Consider the following 22,303-nt stretch of genomic DNA (forward strand, 5'->3'; position numbering starts at 1 on the left):
AAGTCTGAATTTTGTATGCTGGTGGAAGATGATGAGTCAGTGAATTCTGAGACCTGTAGGCTATTCTAGCTTCTACACAGTAAAAACCACACACACATACACACAAATCTTAAAGATCATCACCCCCGGGTAGTAATTACTGGAGCATGAAATGCTGCAGATGTACATGGGGATTGTTTATCCAAATGCTGTCCCCAGCATATGGTAAAGGCAAACCCCAGCTGTATGAGCTGGCTATGCTGGTTTCACACTGTTTAGGAAACTCCCTAAACCAGAAAGGACTGTACCATCTCCTGATTCCTAACACTTAACTGGTGCAAAGCAGCCAGAAGGAAAATAAATGAATTATGAAATTAACTCCTTCCTGGTTCTTTGTATACCAACTGTCCCAGGAACAAAAACTTGTAATGGATGCCCCAAATCAATAAGTCTACCCCTGTGCTAACAAAACTGTTTGATTTTTTCACTGTATCTCATTTTTACGTTTGAATCCTACCAACACTCATGTTCACATTATCTTTATAGGATCAGGAGCTTTGAGGCAGTAGCTGTCTCTCACCGTATGTTTAGGTAAGACTCCTGCCTAGGGGGGCAGATGAATTTCCTTCCCCAACTATAACACAACCAAATGAGTTGACTGACCTGTATAGGTGAAGTCAAATAATGTTAGAAACCAGCACAAATGCAGAAGTCCTAACGACGTAGTTGATCATAGTAAGTATTGTAAAAATTTTTCCTACCCACTCAAGTCTGCTGACTGCTATGTTACTCACCTACATGGCTCTAATGAGGCACTACCACTTTTAATTCCCACTAGTCCTCCACATTCGACAATACTGAAGAGACAAGGAAGATCTTCATCACCACATGCATTTTAACACTATTCTACTGTGACTCCCAGTCACATTGTGTGTGTAATACCACAGATGTCATGTCAAACACCAACGTCACACATCTAACATATATTCTGGCCCCCAAAATGATCTTAATATTACTTTTGTCCTGCACAGTCACAAGTTAAGAGTGCGAGAATCATAGAATCAGCTGGGTTGGAAAGGACTTCTGAGATCATCAAGTCCAACCCTTGGTCCAATGCTGCCGTGGTTACTAGACCATCCAGTCTGATCTTAAAAACCTCCAGGGATGGAGAATCCACCATTTCCTGGGCAGCCCATTCCAATGCCTGATTACCCTTTCTGTAAAGAATTTCTTCTAATATCTAACCTAAACCTCCCCTGGCACAGCTTAAGACCATGCCTTCTTATCCTACTGATAGCTGCCTGGGAAAAGAGACCAACCACCATCTGGATACAACCTTTCAGGGAGTTGTAGAGAGTGATGAGGTCTCCCCTGAGCCTCCTTTTCTCAAGGCTGAACAACCCCAGCTCCCTCAGCCTCTCCTCATAGGACTTGTGCTCCAGTCCCTTCACCAGCCTTATTGCTCTTCTCTGGACCTGCTCCAGCACCTCAATATCCTTCCTGAACTGAGGGGCCCAAAATTGGACACAGTACTCAAGGTGTGACCTCACCAGTGCTGAGTCCAGGGGAAGAATCACTTCCCTGGTCCTGCTGGCCACACTGTTCCTGATCCAGGCCAGGATGCCACTGGCCTTCTTGGCCACCTGGGAAGCCCTCCTGCATCTCAGTTGGGCCCTTAAAGATGGCAGGAGTCTGGCTTATACAGTTATTAGGACTTCATCACAAAACAGAAGCCCACAAAATGGAGATCTGACTGTCAAGTCATACTCAGTTACCTATGTAATTGCCTAATGCATGTTGCTGGAAATAACAGGAAAGAATAGCAGGATTAGCCACAGTTCCTGAAGTTGCGGCCTAAACCCAGAGCTCCTCCTGTTTCAGTAGATACTTCCAACAACTCCAAACCTTGCTTAATCTTATTGCATCATTTTCAACTCAACAATAACATGCAGGTGCAAACACTTGCCACAAGTTATATGTTGGTTGTGAAGCAAGATACTGATCAGCTGTATGTGGCTGAAATTTTTGAGATTCCAGCATAAGCCCGAAAAACATTATTAACTCAGGTGCAGCTTACATAGAGAATGTAAGCACTTTTAACTCAACTTCAGGTATGTCCTAAAAATTTGGAGTAGGATACAACCCACAACTATATTTTTTCAGTACACAGAAACAAACAATAGAAATGCAGAATAAGGATTTCAAGTGCAGCAGATACTTCCACATTTATCTGCCAGTATCCTGCAGTGCACATCAAATCCCTGACTGTGTGAAACATGTTGCAAAAGCACTGTGCACCTAGATCAAACTGACCTTCAACCAATCCAGTAACTGAATAAGCAGTAAGATGTCCTAGAATTCTGCCTTCAGCCCATGTAAGAAATTACAGACATTCACTATAAAAATGATTAGTGCTTATAGCATTACAACACTACTTGTTCAACAATTGTTCTGATTTGTCCAGATTCATTAGCAATTCAAAATGTTGGGCTGTAACTTGCCTGTAAAAGTACTAATCCCTGCACTACACAAACATTGTTAGAATGTCTTTTTCATTGCCAGGATATTTTTGGTGCAATGTAAAGGCAGTAAGTTATATTTGTTATATCTCCTTCTTGGAAAAAAAATAAAAAAATTACAGCAAGACAGTACAGTAACAGTATCATATAAGCTGCCTTCCTTCTATTCAATAACATTTTGTTCTAATGATAATCCATGTATGAAGGCAGAATATTAACAGAACAATTAAAACTTTCATTATGAGACTGCATGTATCATGTGTTACCACAGAACCATAGCTTAAAGTCAATTAGAATACACAGAAAGTTATACATCTGATTCTCAGAGCTTTAATGTGCATCTGCTTTTTATCCATTTTTAAAGTTACTGAGTTCAACTCACAGTCAAACTAATCATCTTACTGTCTCGTGCTATAGACTGTTTACCTCAGGTAAGTAAACTTGCCTCAGCTGCACTGTCAGCTCCTTTTCTGTAAAACAGACTTCCTTCCAGAGTTCAATCTCTGGTATTAGTCAGGATCTTTCAATTATCACATCCAACAGAAAATGTTTTCAGCAGTTCTCACAAATTTCTGGATGCAGCTAAAATGACAGATCTGAAAAGGAATAAAAAATAGCTTAGAAAAATCAGAAGCCACATTGCATGTATTAGGTAAGGGCAATACATGTTAGTATTTGTTAATATTTTAAAATATCTAGCTTAGAAATCCCTCCTCTTTACATATACCACCATCTCGCCAGTCACTTAAGGCTGTAATTTAGCCATCAACATGGACTTCCCTATAGGCTTTCCTATCTGTGCTGAATATTAACTGTCTAGTTTCCTAACTTGTTTGAATCCATTCTCACAAACAGGATGATCAAACAGCTTCCATGTTCTGGCTTCTCATCACTTCCTCTGCCTTCCTTGAAAAATATTAACTTCTCCCACTCACCTTCCACCACAGAAACTTTTTCCCTAGCCACTGTTCTGATTGCATTCTATTTCTCCTTACATTCCTCCACTGCCTCTGACAACAAATACAACCTACTCTCTTCGTATCAAGAAGAGAATAGCTTATTACTCTATCCGTACCATGACATTTAGGTTTTCAGCAGATACACCAAAACACTTCAGGAAAAGTAAAGCATGTATATGATGTGTCACCTACAAAACAGCATCAGCACAAAATTTCAAAGGTGGCAACTACATTGAACTTCCCTCACATCCCCAGCAAATCAATATAATAAGATACAAAAGTACTGATTTGGCATTTGAGGTACTGAGCTGTGAATATTTTAAACCAAGTGTTCTTCCTTTGTCACATATGTTAAACGTGCACTACTAATTATGTGAAATTCTCACTGGTTAGATTTCCTAAGAGACACAACCACAGACTCACAAGGTTTTAATAATAAAAGCAACAAACCAACCTGTAATAACACAAGGTGCATTCTAGAGCTTTAAAAACAATATTATTTTAAAACAACAGTAGGAAGCTTTTTATTTTTATATATGCACCACACTAGCTTAATAAAATACATAGTTTAACCACCTTCCAAGAGGGTTGTTTTTTTTTAATATCAGAATATACTAATTTTAAATCAGTGCAAAGCCCTTGAAGCACAATTAACAATTTTGAAAATATTTCCAAAAACCTGTTGCAAACATTATGAAAAAAATCTCACTAGCAGTCACTACTGCATTGAATCAAGCTATTTCAGAGCTTAATGTGACAGAACGTGAACATTCTCTTAGCTTTTAAAAAATAAAAAACTAAAAAAACCCTTTGTTTCAATAGAAACACAGGCAACTCAAAAAAAACTTTATTTCAATAGAAACACAGGCATCTGTTTTCATTTCTCCATAGTCCAAAATATTTGGAATGGAAATACAAAGCCATTTTCCTTGAGTAAAACTACAGATGTGAATCCATAATGACATAATTACATTATGGCTACATAGAAGTTCAACCTGATGAGAAACATCATGACAACTATTCTCAATTTCTAGCAGTTAATGACAGACTAGGAAGACCATAGCCAAATTCTCCTTAGCAAGAGGAAATCACTACAGCATTGAGGCCAGGACTGAGCATTTAAGTTAGTCATGAAGACTATTATGCACTTCCAGTTAGAATCTGCAATAATCAAGAACACATTTTGCTCACATCTTTGTCCTCAGTCAAGAGTCTGGGGATGCAGATAGGCCAGTATTTCCGGACTGGGAGTGTGCTGGGAGCATACCTTGCACACAGACTTCCAGACATGTCACATGGCTGTTTATCACTAGATTAGCCTCACTTTGCATTTCAAAGACACTGCTTTAGTAACGATCTTATTTTTTAAGCATCAAGTATGTCTGTTAGTGGGGAAAAAGCTAATGCTGTCTGGAACATCTAAGCAAGACACTTAGGTCACTTCATAAGAATCCAGTATGAGGTATTTCATTAACAGCAGCTACAGTGGCTTAAAGTACTTATGAGGACTTACATATCTGAATCACAAAACAGTTAACACATTTATTGACTTCTAAGAAAAACCCAGCATGTCATTTATTGATTGGACAGGTCACAGGAAGTCTGGTAAACTACTCTGTAGAATTTGGTTACCTTTTCCAGGGCAATTACATTCACCATCCTCATTTCAAAACGCAGATTCACAAAGTCTAGTTTTTCTACCATACTTCCACAATTCAAATTGAATTTTAACTAATTCAATGCTAGAAGTATAATTCACTGATAAAGTACTTGCAAACTGAGACAAGCGCACTCATATTGTTACTCTTAAGTTCTTGTACTTGACTTCAGCCATGTCATGCTCACATCAGACTGTGTCTGACCTCAAACCACAAGAGTTTTATGGCTTGAATAAGTTCCTCCAGTTTCCCAGTAGTAATGACTTACACCACGATAAACGTGCTTAGCAAGTTAGACACAGACCCACCTTTTCCCAGGCACAAGTAGACTTCTGTTATGGCTATAGCAAAGTCCTACCTGGATTTTATCCTGGACAAGTCAGGGTGAATTTCCACTTCCAAAAGTACTTGCTCTTGAAATAAGCTTAGAAGGCCAGTAGCTGAGTGCTCTTCTATCCTAGCTTACCTTCTGTTATGCAAGTGATCTGATCTATCATTAACATCAATGACTCACAAACATGAAGTTTAGCCCTCATCCCTGGAAGCTCCAGCTATACGAAGGTCAGAACGGAATTTGAAAAGTCTTTCCTGTGCCCTAAAACCAAGTTATTTTTTTCTCTGTAACACACAAGAGCAATAACATATTACTGAAATATTCAAACAGAATTATTAGTTAATAGATCTGGAGCTGATAAATACAGTCTTAATTAAGAGTCATTATTAATTTTATTAAGGCTTTTCCCCCTTCTTGTACTTCATTCCCCTCAAAACTGATATTTTCAGGTAAGTAAAATTAAAATAATAGGAAAGTATTGTTTAACACATTTAACAGTTATGCCCTGCAAATATCTATTAAACACTGACTGAAGATAAAAATTTAACACTCAAAGTTCGTCGAGATGCCAATTGCTTGCTGCTGTTCTTCATGGCCAAAATTTCTTTCTCAACTTGCATGTTCTGTATTAAGCCACCAGTAATTGTGGCTACAATACAAATTTATTTCTCAAATTCAGTAGGTTACAAAGTGACTTACAGCATATGTAGTTCTGATCTGCACACACTGAGAATTCATTGATTAAATACAAAGTGCTTCAGAATGTTTTTTTTTTTCAGAGGCCAGCTTTTTAACACAGCAAAAGGAAGATGCCCTGCAGAAAAGCAAAACCTTTTAAGATTAATACTTAGGGCCATTTTTCTTTCTGCTTTTCTGAAAAAAAGCCACACCAGAAACTTTTTTTAATGTTTTTATTGTATGCCAAAGTTCATTAAAGATAGGGTTTTGCTTGTATACAAGTTACTCAAAAAATGTGTCTAGGCAGAAATTTGTTAGCAATCTGACTTATCTCAAAGCATATGTCTGTTCGAGCCACAAAAATAATATTGTGTACAAGCATTAACTAAGGAGCTGCAGATTCAAGGATTTTCCAAATATGACAGATCTTGAGATCTCATCAGAAAATAAAATCAAAGCAGTCACAATATAAAACAGCAGCTCCATGTAGCTTTTTCAAGTTTCAGTTTTATTCAGAAAGTGACACTTAGTTCAGTTTGCCTCATTCTTCGAAGCTTCATCGAAGTTTTCAACAAGATCTAGAAAAAGAAGATTCTTAGAATTAAAATTTGACCCACTTTCCCTTTTCCAAACATTTTGGGTTTGGATTTTTTTCCAAAGTTCCACTTCATATCAAGTTTTTACAACATAAAAACTTTCAGCTTATAAAATACAGACCAAATAACCTCTAAGAGCTTCATGATTCATTCTCTTTGCTTAACCAAGGAAGTTTTTGATGACTCATTATAAAGTACAATTTTAAAAGCATTTAACTTCACTATACCCACAACTGGGCAAAATCATACTGAGAAGGTATTTTCTTCACACCCTTCTTATGGAATATTAAATAATTGTCTTAGCCATAGCTATTAGTTCTACACAAGACCAGAATACTAGCTCAAACTACTAAGTCTCTCATGGTATCTGAAATCAAGGAAATAATCTGCCTGCAGAAATTCCATGGCAGCAAGTGACTAGTCAATATATTTACCATCCCCAGCCTGATCTTATATGCTCTGCTTATGCTGAGATCTCTAAGCAAAATTCACTTCCTTTTCCTCCACTGCATGCTTGTTCTTACCTGGAACTTCATCATCATCATCTTCACCAGTAGCAAGAGGTGCTTTTCCATCCACAGCTGCAAGAGCAAGAAGTTCAAAAATGTCATTCAAACTCACCATAAACATCTTCATTAGCTGTTTTGCTTTGTGTTTTTTGAAAGCATTATGTAAGACCCTGAGATAAGATAAAATGCTTTATCCAGTTCCCCTGCTGAACAAAAATCTTCAACTAACCTAGGAAGTTCACACTCCCTTTGTTACTGATAATGCTCAAACAGTCCAGCGGGGAAATCAGAAGATGTGTGCTAAACCAGCTTACTAGTCACCATCTTGTATCTAACTATACTAAGTGCCCCGCATGTAGTAATTTTCAAGTACAATGCACAGACTGATTTTACCAATTTCTCTTAAAAGTAGGTTGGTTTATTGATTACTGCATGTTTCTCAAGATTTATGTATTTTACATGATCCATTTTAAAGGAAAAGAAAGGATCTTATGATCCTAGACATTCAAAGAAAACTGAGGTGCAATTGGGAAGTTGCAGGCGGACACACATGACTTAAGAGGTATTTAAAAGACACTACTGTTCCCTGGCAAAGTCAGAGAATTAGGGAACTGGATGGACAGTTTTACACTTCTTAGGTGGTTGAGGTGACCAAGTCTTCTGGTCTCCAAGTTTGCTGACTCAGTAATTTCTTTAACCATTCCCACTGTATTTGACAAGAGGTAAGAGAGTTGACCATATCCACAGTAGCAGACCAGCAAGCATCTGCTGAACTGCAGCAGTATAACGCTAAGAACAGATATCTCAGGTGCCACTACTTTTACTGCTACTCTTAGCTGTATTACCAAGGGTAAGCTGTCTCATATTCTCTATCACCTCAGTTTTGTTCTGATTCATCCTTCCTAGTTTTCAAGAAAAGCATGAGGCTCAAGATGGGTTCATACTCGACCTGTACAATAATTTCTAGACAACCAGAACCGATCAATGCATAAGCTTTGGTTTGAAAGGGCTCGGGATAAGGACACCACTAACCTTCATTTGCTTTTTTAACAGTAGAAAGCTCTTAAATCTCAAGTGCATCTTAGTGTCAAATAGGACATTTTAAAAGCAAACCATGTTATTTCCTCCTAAGTTGCCTGCATTGTCTCTCATCTCCATGTTTACTTTAGCACCTGCAATCATCACAGATGTTTCACTCACTGATGTTAGGCTTCCAAATCTAGCTGACAATACTGAATGGAAAGTTTTGTGCATATTCTGCCATCCACCCTAACTGGAAAAGAACTAGATCATACAAAGCAATCACTTCAAACAAACCTCCTTCTTATTATAACTACACAATTTATCTTAGAATATAACCACCTTGTTATAAGACAGAACTCTGGGGAAGTTCTTTCAAGCCTATTACTATCACAAGGAAGCCACACACAGATGATATTAGGAAGAAGTTAAGTTGACAGGAGGGAACAATCATCAACTTCAGGAATGGAAATAGAGGTGGTTTCATTGGCAAGAGGAAGAAAAAAATTAACAATCTAGTTAGAATTACCAGAAACTGGACACAATTATATTCCTCAATTTTTTTTTTTGTATTTAGGATGTTTCATACCTTAAAAGGAACAGGTTTAAGGTACTTCAGAAAGTAGGAAGACTGTACATGAAGGACATAAGGAATGTTCCCAGTGTCAACAAGCCTGTCTTTCACTCCTAATTCTCATCCTTAGTGGCAGCATCTTTTCCAAACACCACATACTCAAGTCCCTCCTCTACTATTCCCACACAGTTTTAGAAAGAACAAATATTCAAGTTGTTTTACTAATTTAAGGATGGAACAGGAAATTGGTGTATCTGGCTTGATGCTCATGCCAGTCCTGTTCTCTGCACTATTCTATGCATACTGAAATGACAATGTACTTCCTTACAAATACGGTGTAATTCCCTCCTACTTATTAAAAAGCTCATGCAAGAAATACCTTCACCACACCTGTGAGGCAGAAAAGCAATTGCAAGATGGTTTTAAGTCCCTTTCCCCACTACTTATATTTCCATTCAAAGTGTCAAAAGAGACATACTCAAAGCTTATCTTTCTTTAAAACCTAACTCTTCAAAAGTAATTCATCCCCCTAGCTTTAATGAACAAGGTACATCAAAATATGGTAGCTACATCAAGAACTAAACTACTACAAAATCAAGTCTGGCTACAGCTTTCCAGTGCTAGACCAGCTGCAAGACATGCCAACAGGTGACTCTGCTTTATGGAGTTATACTTGTTATTGGATTTGAGCTATAAATAAGATCTAAGGAGTTCCATTTTTTATAAGCATTTTACAGTATGCTTGCAAACAGCCAGAGTGCACCGCCTCGCGTCAGCTGCCAGTATGAAATGCATTCAAGTTTCAACTTACATTGCTTGGGTAGGGCTTCTGCCAATCTCCTCAGGCTGGTCAAACTGTCAGCTCCAAGCTGGTTTAGGATGCTAGGAAGCATTTCTGTCAGCTGCTTTGTCTCAGCATGGCCAGTGATAGTGAAAGTGTTAGCAGCCAGAGATGCTTGAACTTTTGGGTTATTGAAGTGAATGACTGTTCCTTGATTGGTAAACATGTTTACCTGCAAGAAAAAAATCCAGTACTTGATGCAGTTTAGTAAGATCTTTCAATTCAACACAAAATTGAAGTTCTTAAAGCCCTATGAAGACCTATTGATATTTTACAGACAAGTTTAGGAGCTGTGTTACTTACCAGAAAATCAATTTTAATACATTTTCTATTTATATATAGAATGTTTTTTCCTTTAAAGCAATTACCTCTTCAATTCCAGAAATATTGTTGACTCCTAGTTTCTTCAATGAAAACTGAAGTTTCTTGTCATCTGCTGTAGCTGTTCTGTGAACAACCTTCTTCTTTCTGCGGGCAGTACCCTTTGCAAAAAAACCAAAAACTTAAGTAGTTCTTCATAAACTCTAATCCTCAGGGCTGTGTAACTACTTTACAACATCGACAAATCAACTCAACGTATAAAATTCTACTACTGTGTTTCTGTGCTACAGTGGATGCAACTCCGCCCTCCAGCTGCACTGCAGCAGTGTTTCCCTTGCTACAAGGCAATATTTGCACAGTCTGTGAGAAGCATGAGATTTTAGGAAGCAATCTACTAGAAAATATTTATTCCACAAATCTTATAGTATTCGGCCACATCTTAGAAAAGAGAAATTGCACGTTTACCATTGTTAACCCAAGCTATCACAGACATAAAACTAAAGAATGAACAGCTTTAGGTAATTTCTGAAGCTTACTACTTTTTCCTTAGATCATCTTTCTTAAATCAGTCAAATTTTGGTAATAGTCAGAAGCCATAAAGTTATAAACACATGATTAATAAATGAATACAAAAAAACCCAAAATACTCCATTTTTATTCCAGATAGCCATGTCCCATCAGATGAACTTACATATTTGAAGAAACACCTATTTTTCTAAAATATTTTATAAATTCATTTGTAAAAAATGTTCCAGACCAACCCGATTTATAAACCAAACAAGAAAAGGTTAAGTTCCCTACAGACCCAGAGCTCTAGATTTCTCCAGGGAAATTACTGTCCCACATTAGAAGATTAACTATACCCATGAAAAAGCACAAAACATCATTCTATACTCCCTCGCACGATCATAAGGGTTCAGTAAAATATGACATAAAATGTCTAGGAATAAGTGAAACTAAGCTCCTCTTTTACGTCCTGTAACTACGAATCTAAGTCCTCCTACTCCAGTTGCTCATCTGCCACATGATAGCACTAAAAGAATGTGTTGCTGCCCAACTGTACAAATAGCTGGAATACCTTTACAGTTTACTGTCAGAAGTTAGAAAACTGGGTGGACACTAACGACTCTAACATAACTCAGTTACCAATAACAAGGAATGTTAATGACAAATTCATATGAAACTAACATTTCGAAGACTACACCTCAGAAGTTTAGGGTTTTGTCTAGAAAGCTTGATATTCATTCCCTGCTACTGTCAGGTTAGCACATACGGTGGTTTGGAAATGATTAAAAATAACAGAAATGGCTTCCTTTTAGTGCCTTGTCTACCCAGATAAGGTATTTGCTAAGTGACTCTGGACCAAAGACCTCAGTAAATTTCAAAACATTCAAGGACTATGTAGAAACATGTATCTCCTCCACACCCATCTCAATTTACATGGCAACAATGCCATGAAGAATCCCAGGTATAATCTGGAACTACAAAAAAAAAAATAAATTAAAAACTCTAGTTCAGGCTTTCCAAATATTTCACGGGCAAATTTTAAAACTAAACTACAGCACCACCATTCAAAGCTTTGCTTAATGTCTCTAAAAGACTTTTTTGATATTGACCAGAGTGCTGTGAGAGCTGTAATCTGAACACATGCTCTTATGTGACAAACATTAAAAGCCTCTATGGTCAACATACACTGGTTAACATGCACAAAATCAGCAACATAATACAGGAACACTCTAATTAACCAGTAACTCATACAAAGAATATGCAAAAATCACCAAGGCAACTAATAAGTACACTAATCCTGATTTAAGACTGCCTAAATCTCCAGCAATCAGCCGAAAAAGAAGGAAAAAACAAAAACAAACCCCACAGGAATGAAAGCTCCTGGAAACTCCTCAGCAAGAGTTCTGTTGAATAATTTGTATTCTAGAATATTGTGTATGCTCCCACAGGTATAAAAACATTACTGACAAATTCCTGAATTAAGACTCACACTGTAATTAAAATATATACTGCCATATGACTATACTAAACATCCCTTTTTTCTTTTCAGATTATAAGTAAGCACACAGGTACATATATTCAGATGTCTTAACAAAATGAAAATGTCTTCTGAGCATGGTAGTCTAAAACTACAGGCATGTGACAAGTACAGAATTTCCAACTTGTGCTGAAAGACAAAAAACCAGCTTTGAGCAACCTTAATATTTCTGACAAGAGTCTGTAACAAATTCCTCTACAATTTGTTATGAAAACTATACCCAAGCTCATGCTCTAAGGTCTACTCACTAAAAATATTTCATGTCTTCTAAAACAGCCCATACAATAATCATAAAATCATAGAATGGTTTGGATTGGACCATAAAGATCATCTTGTTCCAACTCCCTGCTGTGGGCAGGGACACCTTCAACTAGACCAGGTTGTTCAGAGCCCCATCCAACCTGGCCTGGAGCACCTCCAGGGACGGGGTATACACTACTTCCCAGGGCAAACCTGTTCCAGTGTCTCACCACCCCCACAGTACTTTTTTCTAATATCTAATTTAAACTTACCCTCTTTCAAGTTAAACCCACTCCCCCTTGTCCTGCTCTCGTAAATAGTCCTGCCCCATCTTTATTGTAGGCTCCCTTCAGGTACTGAAAGGCTGCAACTAGGTCACCCTGAAGCCTTCTCTTCTCTAGGCTGAACAATCTCAATTCTCTCAGCCTTTTCCCACAGGAGAGGTGCTCCATCCCTCTGATCAACTCAGCATCCCTCTGGATTCACTCCAACAGGGAGCTTTTCTGGGGCCCCCAGAGATGGATGCTGCGCTCCAGGTGGGGTCTCACCAGAGCAGAGGGGCAGAATTCCATCCCTTGACCTGCTGCCCAAACTGCTTGTGATGCAGCCCAGGATACAACTGACTTTCTGGGCTGTGAGTGCACATCGCTGGGTCATGTCCAACCTCTCATCCAACAACACCTCCAAGTACTTCTCAGCAGGGCTGCCCTCGATCTTTTTTCCCCCAGTCTGTATCAAATAGAGGGGCTTGCCCCGACCCAAGTACAGCACCGTGGACTTGGTCTTATTAAACCGCATGAGATTCCCATGCGCCCTAATATCGGGTGTTAAGTCTGCTTTAACATAAGAAAAACAAAGCGAAATAGCTGGAGATTCAGCTACTGCATACTGTCCCTAGGCATGTGATTCCAGAGTGCCCTGCAGCAGCGCCGCTATCCCTAAGGACAGTCCAGCCGAGCTGCGAACGCTCAGGTCTGCTCCCACTCCATTTCCATGACCCCTCGTGCCAGGCCCAGTGTGGGTGCAGGACACGCAGTCCCGAGAGCAGGGCGGGACGAGGTGGCCGCTCCTACCTTGCCACCGATGCGCACTTGGGCCTGCAGCTTGGCCAGCTTCTCCTGGTTCATGATGGTCTCCTTCATCTGCGGAAGCAATAAGAGCGCCGGCACAGGCGGGTGTGGCACGCAGGTGGGGCAAGTGGGCATAGGGGGCCCCGCAGCCGCCCCTGCCCGCACACCCACACGCACTCTCAGGGGCCGGGCACCCCCGCCCCGTCACAGGGCCGGGAGCGGGCTCACATCGCCGGCAGCGCCGCCGAGCCAGGCCCAGTCCAACCCAGCCCAGCCGAGCCTCCCTTCAGGCCCAGCCCGTAACCGCCTTTCCTTCCTCTAACCACCACGACCGCCGCCGCTCTACCACCGCCCACCGACCCGCAGTCCCGGCCGCGCCACACGCCCCACCGGGCCGCCCCCGCCGTACCTCGGCGGGCGGAGGCGGCGCCGGAGCGAGGCAGGAACGGCGGGCAGGGCGCGGGGCCGGGATTCGCACGCGGGCGCAGCGAGATGGCGGCCGGAAGGAAGGAGCGGCGCACCGGGCCGCGCGTGCGCCGCCGCCGGGGCCGACAGGGGGCGCCCTCCGCCCAGCGGGGCGGGGCCGCCGGACCACGGGATGGGGGAGGCAGTTGGGGTGGGAAGGGCACTCGAGTGTCACCGAGTCCAGCCTGTGACCAAACAGCACTGTGTCAGCTAAACCGCGGTACTTAGTGCCACGTCCAGTCTTTTCTTAAACACTTCCAGGGATGGTGGTTCCACCGCCTTCCTGGGCAGCCCATTCCAACGTCTAATCACCCTTTCTGTGAAGACGTTCCTCCTAATGTCCACCTCCTCCGGTGCAGCTTAAGACTATGTCCCCTCCTCCGTAAGACTATGTCCTCTCCTCCTCCTTACCGACCCCCACCTTGCTTCAGCCTCCTTTGAAGTAGCTGCAGAGAGCAATGAGGTCTCCCCTGAGCCGCCTCTTTTCCAGGATGAGTTCCCCCAGCTCCCCCAGCTACCCCTGAGCGGCTCCAGACCTTTAACCAGCTTTGGTGCACTTCTCTGAATGTCCTGCAGCACCACAATATCTTTTCTGTAACGAGGGGCCCAGAACTGGACCGGGTACTCAAGGTGCAGCCTGTCCAGTGCCGAGTATAGGGGAAAACAATCCCTTCCCTGGTCCTGCTGGCCACACTATTTCTGATACAGACCAGGATGCCACTGGCCTTCTTGGCCACCTGGGCACACTGCTGGCTCTTGTTCAGTCAAATGTCAACCATCATTCCCGAGTCCTTTTCCACTGAGCTGCTTTCCAGCCACTCTGCCCCAGCCTGCATGGGGTTGTTGTGACCAAAGGCAGGATCCAGCACTCACCACACCTTGCCGTGCCATGCCTCACGCACTTTGCTGCTCTCTTACCTGCTCTGCCACCTACAGCCTTGCCAGAGAAGTTCCCTGCTACAGGTGTGACCACCCCAGTTTGGCATCACAAAATCATTAGGGTTGGAAGGGACCTCTGAAGATCATCTAGTCCAACCCCCCTACCAAGGCAGGGTCATCTAGAGCAGGTTACACAAGAACATACCCGGGTGGATTTTGAATGTCTTCAGAGAGAAAGGCTCCATGAAATGCTCCCCAGGCACCCTGTTCCAGTGCTCTGCCACCTGCCATGTAAAGAAGTTCTTCCTCATGTTGAGGTGAAGCTTCTTGTGTTTTAGTTTATGGCCATTGCTCCGTATCCTGTTGCTGGGCACCACTGAAAAGAGTCTGGAATTGTCCTTTTGGCACCTGCCTTTGAGATATTTATATGCATTAATGAGGTTCTGTCCCAGTCTTCTCTTCTCTAGATAAACAGGTCCAACTCCCTCACTCTTATAAGAGTGATCATTTTTGTACATCTGGATCCTCCACAGTAGTTTCTTGTCTTTCCTGTACCAAGGAGCCCAGAACTGGACATGGTACTCCAGATGTGGCCTCACTAATATTTCTCTTCCTAGAAAATATGTAATCGTTGTGTTTCTCACCTGTGCAGTGCAGGCCCCCTCCCCAAACCCATGAATGTGCTTTTCCCCACTGCCCCTAGTGATTTACCTCCTTCCTTCCAGTGAGCCATCACAAAGATCCACAGAGGGGCTTCTTAAGTGAACCACTCCTCTGACACCCTCATTGCCCCTGTCCAACCAAACTGCTGAGGCTTTTTCTGTTACCACCACTTCTGTGTCAGTCCTTGTCCTCTTTCATGTTCCTTCCACCTCAGGTGTTTTCACTGTGGCTTTGCTTCATCTGTTATGTTACCAGGCTGCTTGCTGCTGGTCACTGGACACCCTCTGCATGCTCCTGCTGGACTTCTCAGAGCTATTCTCCTATAGTCATGTTTTCCATCACTGAGGCCTTAGTAATGTTTATGTTATCCAAATGCTGTTCTGAGAGCCAAACACACCCCCCGCAGACCCTAACTCAAGTAGGTACTGTTGCACTTGAATATATGTAAATCCTGTTCCCAGCCTGTGTTCCTCAGGGCACCAATCATTCACAGCCTGAAACTTCAGTCCCCCACAGGTTTGCCAATGTGTTTGAGTTGGCTCTCTCTCATGAGTCTTGTGGGACTAATCTCATGGTCATCAGAAACTTGCATGTTTAGCTCCAACACAAAGCTACACAGCCTTTGCAGGGTCTGGACCTTTGTTGCTTATCAGACTGAAGGAGCAGATTTTTGGGGGAAGAAGCCTGGCATTCCCATCAGTGCTACACGTGCTCACGGAGTGATGCAAGAGGAGTTGCATCTGTTGCTCTGTGACCCTGCTCTGATCGCCACTGCAGCCAAAACCAATGCACCCACTGGCATCAGCAGAAATACTATTGATGTTACCATCTCATACTGTATTTTAATGCCATTTATACCAGTTCTTCTCTGAAATATCCTCAATAAACTAATTATTTGTTCTTGTTTCTGTAAAACTATGTTAATAATTTATACATTTTGTTGATTAATATTAAGTCTCCCTTGTTAGTAATCCCCAGAGCCAAGGCTTTGCCAAGGCAGTGTTTTTTATGTGTCTATAAATTTTATTTTTTCTTATGTTATCTCTCCACTGCTCCAGAGCTGAGTGTTAATTTTTACAAAAGATTTTGATCTCTATTAAAATTGAGACTTATAATTACTGAAAATTTATGATAAGCCTGAAATTACTTCATCTGGTGGTGACAGATCTCAAGGAAGTGACGATTCAAAAGGTGCTGCTGAAGAACAACCTGTGCCTCCCAGCAGATGCATCACAGATGAAAATTAAAGGATGATCAAATAACTGTAAAGGATGATTAGGGACCTCTAAAAATTTCGTCCAGCATATCTGCAAAATTGGAGCAGTGAATCAGTTTGAGCAGAAAAGATGGGGGGAGAAACCTGTGTTACTGTACCTGAACTAGCAAACCCAGTATCTAATTCAGAAAGAAAAAAAAAAACCAGATTCAAGAGAAGAGAGTATTTGGGGATAGTTTGTTGAAGACAGAGTTCGTTATGAACTAAAAAGAAAGCTTTTAAATTTATTGCAGTATGAAACTGGCAATGTACCTGCAGCAAAAGAGAAGGGAACCACAATGAAAAAAAAACCCCAAACTTAACCAGGATCACTACAGGGTATTGAAAGTAAAATTGAATCAGCCTCTGATTTATCATAATTTGCCATCAAGGTACAAGAAAGATTTTAGAGTTACTAGGCCAAATGATAATTACAAACATGCAAAATTATTTAATAGGCTGAAATACTGAAGTGAAAATGAGTCATAGAAAGATTATTCCAAGACAGATGCTGTAGAAAATGCTGTTCCAGCTGTCATCTTGGGATTAACTGATCTAGAGGTATGATCTCATATTCCCTCATGTGAGATTTTGAAGGTAAATTTTATTGAAAACCACATCACTGAGTTGTATCAGGAATCAACTAAAGCAGCTCAAGAATGACAGTTCAAGAGATTCTAAGATTTGGTTACATCTTGTGGATCTCAAACAGCAGACCTTCAAAAAACAAACTTTGCATCAGAGAAAAAGTTATTTTAGAATGCTAAACAGTATTGTCTTGTTTTCTTCAGTTGTTTTTGTGTAATTGCATAATGGAAAGCATAAACCTAAACCTGGATTTAGCTGTAGCAGAATTTCTACTGCGAAATGAAACAGATTCAAAAGATATAGCACTGAAATGGAGCCTGAGCTCAGTAAGCGTCTTTTCAGTTCTGTAAAAGAGTGAAAGTTATGATCTCAAACTCATCAAAAATATGCATTGCTAAAGAAAAGCTCATTAACTGCAGAAAAGCGGCATAGGAGTGGGAAAATTAAACCTTAATTATGTGAAATTTTAAAGACAGAAGAATGACAACATTTGCTATCAAAATGCCAATGGTAAAGCTCTTCTGAAAGTCGTGGCCAGTGCTTTGTAAGTAACAACAGGGTATGTTGAGGAGATGTGTTAAGTTAGTATCTAATCACAAAAGTGATCGGGCTATAGTGATAGTGTCCTGATAGCGTCCTGATTGCCAGTGACAACAAAGTAAAAAATGTGTTTTCAGGGAGTGAGAGAAATCTGTCTGATAGTCAAAATCTCATTTGGAAACATTTGTTCAGAAGAATACTGTGTTTAACAGCAGGACATAAGGGGGGAGAAGCACTAAGTTGTTTGGGAAAATATCCATGTATGTTAGTAATTTAATGGATGAAAATAGCTGCATTATGGGGTAGAAGAGCAAAACTCTTCAGAGAGAGACAAATGGAAAAGAAACTACCTCCAGATATCTGGACATAACACTCACTCAAGAATTCATAACTTTTTAAGGGATACTAAATATATAAACATTGAATAGGAGCCCGGGAAGATTGAATGTAAGTCCGGTGCTGTTTTCATCTCATATGTTGTACCCCGTGCTGCTGAGTCGTATGGAGTGATCTGTAATAGAGTGCAGTGTGAAGGAAGAGAGAGTGCTCCTCAGCAGTGTCCTTTTCTCAACCATACCTGTAGCTCTTAAACTCAGCAACCCAAATAACTGGGCTTAAAGCCACATCACAAGCCTTTCATGACCTGTGGGATGCCTCTCTCTGTTTGTAACATCCTGCAGAGGCTGACTGGAAAGCAGTCAGGGAAGTGCTGTATCAAGAATCCCCTGCCTTCACTGTACATGGTTCAAACAGGCTTTGCAGAATGCTTGGGAGTTCATGTTAATAGGACTGGTAAAAGGTTGCTAAAAAAGGCCTACCTGTTAATCTTTGACAGTAACGAAGATCTTGCTGGAAAACAGGTAAGAGCCAGAAGTCAGCATATTCCTCACTGTCAAAAAGGTGGTACCTTAAATTTATGCACAGATGTCAGAGACTCAAACAAACAGTTTATTGCTGTAGGTATCCTATACACCAAAATCAAGAGGACGTGATCCTTTAAGCCATTACCGCAGAAATGTTTTGACTGCTGCTAAGACAGTGGTCTTTGAATTGTCTTTAAACCGTTAACACTTACAAGTCAGAAATGCTGTTGAGACATAACCCAAAGTCAGCATAGTTCCACTCAGGCATAGCACATTTACCTCAGGATGAATAAGAACTAAATTTGGCCCACTTTAGAAGTATAGGTGTCAGTGTGATAGCTTTGACTAATGCCTTGGCAGCTGCAAAGTTGTGATTTATTCTGGAGTTGACTTCAAGTTTCTAGTCCAGCTGGTGCTCAACAGGAAGTAAGTGATGAGAGCAAGTGGCCAGAGGTGGGAAGGCTGGACAAGGCAAGGGCCTTCATCTTTCTGTAGCAGCTAGCCGTTATTTCTGCTCAAGTCCTGGCAGAACCCACCACCCACTTAGTTCTAGATGGAAAAATTTTCTTCTCTATCTTCATTCACAGTGTAGCTTATCCACAAGGATTTCTAAGTGAAAAAAGAGCATACTTGCCAACATTCACTGCATTTACAAATGGGTTCATACTCCTTTGGGGCTTACTTCCATCTCTACAGAATGTAATGGAAAATATTTCAAATATTTGAGATATTAATTATGGGATCTCCCTCTTAGTTTGCTAAAGTTTGTCTACAAAGAAGAACTTAGGGCTTATGTGGAAAAAATCTGAAAGACTTTCGGTAGTTGGTGAAGTAATGAAATCAAAGGTAACCTAAAAACACATGATTTGTTCATATGAAAAATGCCCTGCTATATTGGTTCTGACAGCCAGTGCTCCATTTTGAAAATCTGATATCCTTCCATTAGCATTAGACATAGGCACTGGCTTAAAAGAGTAGAAATAATAAAGTGAAATTAAAAATGGAAAACCAAATTTAGGCATCTCATGCTGTTCAGAAGGATTATTGCAATAATAATAGGCCTGAGCTGAACAAGAAAAGGTAGAGAGAATTATAAGGATTGTCAGGAGTATGGAATTACTTCTGTGCTAATCCATTGATTCTGAAGCAGAACCCTTCAGTCTGAAAAAGAGATAACCAATGAAAAAAATTGTCATAAAACGTACAAAGTCGTGAACAGCAGGGAGAGGGTGTTTAACAACAGTTGTTCCTTCTGTCTTCTAGTACAAAAATGAGAGCACATTAGATTAAATGAACAGATGACTTGCTTAAAGCAAATGAAAAGAGACACTTCATACCACACATGGTTAGAGCTGGGGAACATTCCACCACAGAATATGTTTAGTGGTGTAAAAGTACATGATTTCAAAAGATGACCGGACCAATTCACAGAATAAACTCCATCAGAGGCTATTAAATTCAGCTATTATCTCTTGCTTAAAAAAACCCCAAATCTAAAAACTAGATTTCTGGAAGTAGGAATCAATTTTACACATTTGCTCTGCTCCTATATTCTTCCCTAGACATCTGGTCTTGACTGATGTTGAAGTCAGCTTATGCTGCTACACTGGTCTTGGTCTAAACTGGTGAAAACTCTCCTTAAGTTCAAAAGGGTTGTGAGAACATTAAAACACATTTTAAAAGAAATTAAAAGCCCAAAGGACCTGAAAGGAAGTGACTTTCACTTGTCAAAGCAAATGTACCAACCGATAAGAATTGTAGAACTAAGGAGGGAAAACAAAAACCAAAAACCAAATTCAAATAAAAAACCAACCAACCAAGCAAACAAACAAACTTGGTCAAGAAGAAAAATATGTTTGACAAGAGGAGGGGGGGTGGGTCATCTCCAAGGGTGACAAACTCTTTTTCAGTACTAGGCATGGCTGGAAGCCACAGATTTTTCTTCAGTTTTTCAGGTGACTGCTGCCAACCCTCACCAATGCATTGTGGTCACACAGAGACTCTAATCCTAGCCTCTGCAGAAGCCTTAAAGAAAGTGTTACCTTCCCCAAAGCTACATGGTAAGGGAAGAGGGGTGTAAACCCCTAAAAAAGTGGAGCTAAAATGGATCACTGTTATAATGGGCAAAGAAAACCACAGCTGTCACTGCCATTGTCCCTGTGACAGATAAAACCATTCTTGCAAGGGCATCACTGGAGATTTATTCTTTCCATGACACAAGCAGCTCAGAATTCAGTCCAATCTTTGGCCCAAGACAGAAAAAGTAAATTATTAAAGAAATTATTATTTATATAATATCAGGAAGTCTAGTTCTGCAGGTAAGACATGGATCTGGGTGTGGAGAACTGCAGCCTTTGGTTTTGAAGACTTTCAAGGCTGAGATGGCCCAGGAGAGACTTCAGCTCCAGTATGTGTCACTAGTGGCCAGGCTCTAGCTTGATTTCTACTGGCTGCACCCAGACAAGCGCTCAACATATCGTCCAGGGCTGCACACCACCACCAGACACCTGACTCATGTGGTGATGAAGAAGCCTTTGGCATCCTTCTGCATGGTCAGGATCAGTTCTAGAAAACTTGAAGGACCTCAGCCAGTGTGTCAGTGTGCAAGTATGGTTGCTTGAAAATGCCCTAAATGGTGCCTGGGGTGCTCTTTGATTTTGAATAAAAGACCAGGGAAGATATATGGGCTCATTTATTCCTTGTCCCATCATGGGCTCCTGTGTGTCCTTCTTGGAAACAGGCCCCCTAGCTGCAGAAAGGTGTGTGGCCTGGAATGCTATGGGGGTCCCAAGGGATACTGTCTCCCATAATAAAGGAGACATCAAGAGGAAGTCATGGCAGGTCCACCCAGTCTGGCTTCTGCCCAGTGTCCCTGGACATACCATGTGAACCAGAATACTCCTGGTCTGGCTAGTGTGCTACTGTGGTTTTAAGTGCATGTAACATTACATCATTCACAACCAGCAGGAAGCCACGGAGGGCAGCCCCCGAGGTCCTGGGCCACGGGTGGTCCTTTCAAGGTTGGGTGTGTGGACAGAGAGCCCCAGGGTGGAGGTGGGAAGGTGGTCGTGGAAGTTCCAGCCATTCCATTGAGGGGGGTGTTCTCAGGGCCCCTCCAAAATGCTTCTTTTTCCTTAGGGTTCTCGGGGTCCCACTCAGTACCTGAATGCGGGGTTTCTGCCCGACCCTGCCCTTCCTGGGGGCTGCTTTGGGCACACGTCCCAGCCCCGGCGCACAGCGTACCGCAACCGGCGCTCCTTGCCGGTAGATGGCATCCACCGTCCGGGCAGAGCAGCGCCGGGAGCGGAGGGGCGCGGAGCGGCGCGGAGCGGCGCGGAGCGGGACCGGCCGCGAGGTGGGGGACAGGGCAAAGCCCGCGGCCCCGAGAGCGGCGGGTCTTACCACGGGAAATGCCACCCATAGTTGTACCGCCGCTGCTCGCCTTCTCTCTTTTCTTTCTTGCTCTTTTAAGACGGCACCTGCCAGGTTGGGACGGGAGCGACTGGAAGATGCTCAAAGACAAGTCGCGATCAGGAGCTGTATTAACACGGGATCTTAATTGTCCACACTGGAGGCTGGAGGCTGGCTCAACTGATCCCTAGAAAAGAATCCCCTGAGCAGCCCCACACACACACACCACACACCCTGCACCGATAGGCAAGGGTTTGGGACTACTGCCCAGGTCTTTCAAGGGTGGTACCCACCATC

General features: G+C 41.7%; 1 protein-coding gene across 4 annotated transcripts; it reads right to left on the reverse strand.

Moving 5' to 3' along the window:
* Nucleotides 1–6,346: 6,346 nt before the first annotated feature.
* BTF3 (basic transcription factor 3) lies at nt 6,347–13,841 on the reverse strand. Of its 4 annotated transcripts, none has more exons than XM_027634327.1 (6): nt 13,752–13,841; nt 13,346–13,414; nt 10,036–10,149; nt 9,638–9,839; nt 7,248–7,304; nt 6,347–6,705 (listed from the first exon to the last, which is right to left on the reverse strand). In XM_027634327.1, the coding sequence occupies exons 2-6, from the start codon at nt 13,412–13,414 to the stop codon at nt 6,659–6,661; spliced, it is 489 nt and encodes a 162-aa protein (XP_027490128.1). In that variant the 5' UTR covers nt 13,752–13,841; the 3' UTR covers nt 6,347–6,658. The 4 variants fall into 4 exon arrangements, with proteins under 4 accessions (XP_027490128.1, XP_027490130.1, XP_027490129.1 ...); XM_027634329.1 differs by lacking the exon at nt 13,752–13,841 and adding an exon at nt 13,703–13,720; XM_027634328.1 differs by lacking the exon at nt 13,752–13,841 and adding an exon at nt 13,520–13,640.
* Between the last annotated feature and the right edge of the window lie 8,462 nt (nt 13,842–22,303).

This window comes from Corapipo altera, unplaced genomic scaffold (genome assembly GCF_003945725.1).
Source record: "Corapipo altera isolate COAL_440 unplaced genomic scaffold, ASM394572v1 61411, whole genome shotgun sequence".
NCBI classification, from domain to species: Eukaryota; Metazoa; Chordata; class Aves; order Passeriformes; family Pipridae; genus Corapipo; species Corapipo altera.

What these genes read in the sequence shown, in the direction of transcription:
- BTF3 (XM_027634326.1), bottom strand. Translation starts at nt 13,477, where the DNA reads ATGCCCACTTGCCCCACCTGCGTGCCACACCCGCCTGTGCCGGCGCTC. An exon ending in AAGTGCGCATCGGTGGCAAG is followed by an intron (nt 10,150 to 13,345) that starts GTAGGAGCGGCC and finishes TTTTTTGCAAAG; the next exon opens with GGTACTGCCCGCAGAAAGAA. An exon ending in ATATTTCTGGAATTGAAGAG is followed by an intron (nt 9,840 to 10,035) that starts GTAATTGCTTTA and finishes TTTTTCTTGCAG; the next exon opens with GTAAACATGTTTACCAATCA.